Genomic DNA, 4952 nt, shown 5'->3' with positions numbered 1-4952 from the left:
TGGAAAAATAGCCCCTACCTAATTGTTCCGACCCTCTTGAGGGGGGAGGAACTATATACTAAAATGGGTTTTTTTGTTCAGACAATTTTGACCGATCGATATATTCGACGTACAGAGTTGTGAGTGGTATCATTGAAAAGCCCCTCGAGCGTAGAATATGGAATTATAAAGATTGTTTTGAATTTCGTATTTTACAGGGAGTTATCGATAGTTGAAATTTTGTGAATAATTGACGGACTTCCGATGTTTTTATTCACTTTTTCCGGAATTTCGTCTAAAGTTTCGTCAATTTTGCTAGAAAAATTGTTAATTTAGTACTGTTAATTTTATTTTTAGAGACAGAAGAAGTAGTGTTGAAAAATTTTATTCAAATTTTCCGGCTAAAATTTTGGCTAAGTATTTCAAAAATCAGCCTTTTTCAAAAATTGCCCGAAATAAGCTTCTTTAGTCCACATTGGTTAAATTTGCCCGAAGTACACACCACAAAAACAACAAACACAATCTTTGTAAACTACAAAGCCAGCTAGTTGTATTCCTTTTCAATTGAGGGTAGTCTAGAATCAGAATTTTTGAAAAACGCAGCATTTTTGAATAATGAAAAACGCAGCATTTATTTTTGATCTTTTAAATAACAAATTATCTAGATCTAAAGCATTCGAAACAATTGAGTGCTCTAAATTGACGAACAACAGTAGCGGGGTTTGTTTTGGTGCAATGTTGGACTGTTACAATCGATAAATAATTCGGATTGTAATCAGTCGGTCTTTTTTAAAGAAAAAAATTTAAGAGCTTTTTATGATAATTAAAGAACAGAACAACTCACATCAAAGCTCACTGTTGATAGGTCCAATTGGCTTTCTAAGCAGTTCCGAACTGTTGTATCTATTGTCTTTACTCGCATTTTTTTGGTCTCTTGGACTTTTAAAAATGTTTGCTTTTTAAATGAACAATTGCTTATTGAACTTTGCAACGATTTATCTCTTAATTTGGTCAACTTATAGCTTAGTGTCAGCAAAAAAAGTGATTAATCATCCTGTTCTTTCTACTAAATTCAATTTCAATCTTTTTTGCGGTTTTACGCGTTAAGTTTTTGTTTTCTGGCTTTGATACCAAATTTTTTTTAATTTTTAGGTACTGGCCAAAATTTCACGTTTTTTCCTCGTTTTTTCACATTGTCACATTATTGACAGTTCACATATTGCATTATTGGCGTTCAAAATAAAGCACAATTGAAAATATAAAAGTCTTGAAAAGCATATCATACGGTTTTAACGGCTTCGACACCCCTTTCTCGAAGAATTCAAATCAATTTTCTACAATTGTTATAATTGTGGTTTTTGCTTTGTCTTTTTAGTCGTATTGAACTACCTAGATAATAACAGGTCTCATTGGCATTTCATGAAAGTATAAATGAACCTTTGTTCTTATTTGAGTAGATAGCTGATGGCCTTCATGACTTTGAAAACAATTGTTTTCAAAAATAAAAAAAACTCTTTTTAACGTTCTTTAAATTCTCAATTTTGTTGTTTTCTATCTATTTGTTACCTAGTCTCCTTAATTGCAGGTCAAATTTGAAATTAATATTGTCGACGGAAGGTGCAAGTCTAAGTTGCATCTAATGTTTTTTTAAAGAATTCGTTATGAGTTTACTGGATTCGACACGGGTTTTTCGCACAAAAAGTAAACTAGTTTTTGAATTTTGTCTATTTTTAACGCTCTTTTGTAGACGTAAGACAAATTCTCATTTATGACAGGTCTTAAGCGCTTCAGCGCTTCCTTTGGACAAATAGGCGAACCTACTTAATTGTTTCATGTTGTAGCTAATGGCTTTTATGACTTTGAAAATTATTGTTTTTGAAAAAAAAACAAGGGCTATTTAATTTTGCCCTCTTTCTCTTTTTACTTGTTACCAATTCTCCTAATGAGAAGGCCGATAACACATCTTTGGTGTTCAATGAAGGCTGAATTGAACATATTTTGAGGGGCCAAATACGGCTTTACGGCTTCGACAGCGTTTTCAAGGCTTCGACAAGTTTTTATTGAATTTCTTTTTGTTGTCTCCTTTTGTTGTTCTTTTTGTAACCGCTTAGAAAATAGATTATTGACAGGTCTTAGTGCCCTCCTATAGAGGCGTGTGTGACCATAAACATATTGGATATTTTCAATTGCCATCTAATGGTTTTCCTTACTTTGAAATTAATTGTTTTTAAAAATTTAAGCCAATTTTTTTTGTTCTTTTTTTTCTAATTGTTACCGAGCCTTTTTATTGAGTGGTTCCATATTTTTTCTAGTGAAATACAACTTATTTTGTTCAGTTTCACCCTTATCTGACGCTATTTTGAGCTTGTTAGTAAGTGTTTTTTTAAATGGACATATAGTTTTGAATTAATGTTTGTTGTTTTTGTTGTTTGATTTTGTTGTTCGTCTTGACTTGCTTTCTTAATAATGAGTGATCTCATGAATTTAATACAGCATTTTTTACTCCACTGAGTTATTTGCGTTGGAGGTGATCTTTGTTCATACACATTTTTTTGAAAAATACTTGAATTTTTTGGGGTTTGCTATCTGTTCCTCATTTGGTAGACATTTATGCCAAAAATGTGGAAGAGCGGTGTCGGAACTTTATGTGCGAACCCACAATACCAAGCCTCCTTGTTTTAAATTCATGGAAAAAATTTTTAGAGAAGTTGACTATCAAGTAGACGGGGAGAGAAGTGAGGTATGAGGCTTTTGACAAAATCAGAACAAGTTATGACAAAATCAGAACAAATCAAAATGTTTGTTAAAAATATAACTTTGACAATTTTCAGATTATAGCGAGCATAATCTCCAATCACTTCTTCCTTGGCCAATTTAATTTGAGGATTTAAATTACATCACAATGTCTAAATTAGTTTCCCAAAAAAACCAAGGTTGAGGGTAAGGAAAGAATTTCATGGAGCTAAATCCCAGAATTCTTTTTTTTACAAAATTCTTAATATTCTACAAAAAAACTTAAAGCTGATCGTTTTCCAGACGCAGCATTCAGTTGACAAGGCCAGTAAATATTAATAAGGGGTGAATAGGTAACTTTGGTACCAAAACTAACTTTGGTACCAAAACTAAATTTGGTACCAAAACCAAAGCTAACTTTGGTACCTCTCACTAACTTTGGTACCAAAAGCATAAAACTCTAACTACTGCAACCAACACTTATCTCTGTGGCAGAGACCTCTGGGAAATTTCTTAAATACTGTGCAATAAAAATTGAGGACCAAGAAAACTGCCGAACAAGCAGTTTTACAAATGAGATTGTCAGGTTGAGCGAGAGTTGAGATTATTTTTCGAGTTAAGTGAGAATTGTCACAAGACCCATGTATCCAACCAAATCGGAGGATAAATTTCAGCATCAAAAGTACTATGTTAACTAACCAAGAGGATGTCAAATCAATGAACAATTAGAAAGTAAAATTTCGTAACTGGATTACCGAAAAAAATAATGATCCCAAATTATCGCTTTTGGGGAAAGCAGGCGTATTAATGTTGTAAATCAAGTCCAACGACAGTTTAACACAATTAATCTGGAACTTCCCGGACACTATTATCATAGTAAACTAGTACTAATTCATGTTTTGCCAATAGTAAGACGCTATATCAGTACTCTGATGGTATTCTAAGATCTTTTTTGTTCAAAGACTTCCCAGAATGATCTCAGACAACAACTTTATTTCCTGAAATTGGCATGCACAGTTGGTTTTGATTGCTTTCTTAGTTCATACGAAAAACATAATACAATTTGGGTTTTCGCAAAAAAAGGAATTTTCGGATGATGCACATATACATGATACTTTGAAAACCCGGGAAATTTACAAAATCGAGGGTTTTTGCACGCAAAAATTAGTAAGTAGCCAGCAGTTTACGGGTTATTGTTCTCAGTGCAGTACAAGGACAGAAAAAAATTGTTCCCTGATCACGGAAAAATAAATATTCTGTAGGCGATTTATTGCGTTTTCAGAGATCTGTTTTTTTTTGTCTGAAAGGACTCTTTTCACTCTAAAAAGTGACAGTGGTCCTGCCCAAAATACTCCACAATTGGTTCTTGGCTGCGTTGCACAATCAGCATTAAGGTAAATTTGAAAAAAGGTAGAAACTGGAACCGAAGTAGAAGAAGTGCATGACTGTTCTGTTGAAAAATGTCCAAGTTGAATTTGAATCCAGTTTTCTCCTCTCCAACAAGTTCATAATGCTAGCGAGAAAACCGCGAAAAAAACAATGATAACATTTAGTACAATTCAAAACACATAATCTAAATAGAGGAAGCAAAACAAAACCAAATTGAATTAGAAAACAAACAATGAAAATGAAAATAGAAACAAAATTACTGTAAAAGGCACTTAAATTAGGTTTCATAAAAAAATTTTGTTCATACATCTAGTTGAGTGATCAAAGTTTAAATTAACTTGTTGGCAATTTTTCACACCAAAAATTAACGGTCAACGTTCAGTAGGATAATCATAACTCTTTCGATCACTTCACCACGTCCCAAGATATAAGGAAATTTTAATTAAAAAAAAAATTTGCAGTTTCTTTCCCAGTACAATGATCAATTTTTAAGCAAAGGAACTCTTACTCTTGTTTTTTCACTAAAACAAAAACAACAAAACAGTATGTCTGTTATTCGCGTCGGCTCGTTTCACCATGTTAAGTTCAACATCATGTTTTTTCACGAAAACCAAAGCTAACTTTGGTACCTCTAACTTTGGTTTCAAAACCATGAAACTCTAACTACTGCAACCCACACTTATCTATGTGGCAGAGACCTCTGGGAGATTTCATAAATACTGTGCAATAAAAACTGAGGACCGAGAAAACTACCGATCGAGCAGTTCTACAAATGAGATTGTCAGGTTGAGCGAGAAATGAGTTTATTTTGTGAGTTAAGTGAAAAGGAGAATTGTCACAAGACCCATGCA

The 4952-nt window shown here is 33.0% G+C and overlaps 1 protein-coding gene across 1 annotated transcript in view; it reads right to left on the bottom strand.

The window, feature by feature from the left end:
• LOC142357208 (uncharacterized) overlaps positions 1 to 4221 on the bottom strand; it is a 33627-nt gene extending 29406 nt beyond the window's left edge. Inside the window, exon 1 of the mRNA XM_075408873.1 lies at positions 4137 to 4221. Within this exon, the coding sequence (XP_075264988.1) occupies positions 4137 to 4221 (85 nt within the window). The remainder of the gene's footprint in view (positions 1 to 4136) is intronic.
• Between the last annotated feature and the right edge of the window lie 731 nt (positions 4222 to 4952).

The sequence above is a fragment of the Convolutriloba macropyga genome, unplaced genomic scaffold, assembly GCF_964194025.1.
Source record: "Convolutriloba macropyga unplaced genomic scaffold, txConMacr16.3 SCAFFOLD_1148, whole genome shotgun sequence".
In the NCBI taxonomy this organism is placed as follows: Eukaryota; Metazoa; Xenacoelomorpha; order Acoela; family Convolutidae; genus Convolutriloba; species Convolutriloba macropyga.
Note: the sequence above shows the minus strand (reverse complement) of the source record. Positions and strands in the feature narration are given on the sequence as shown.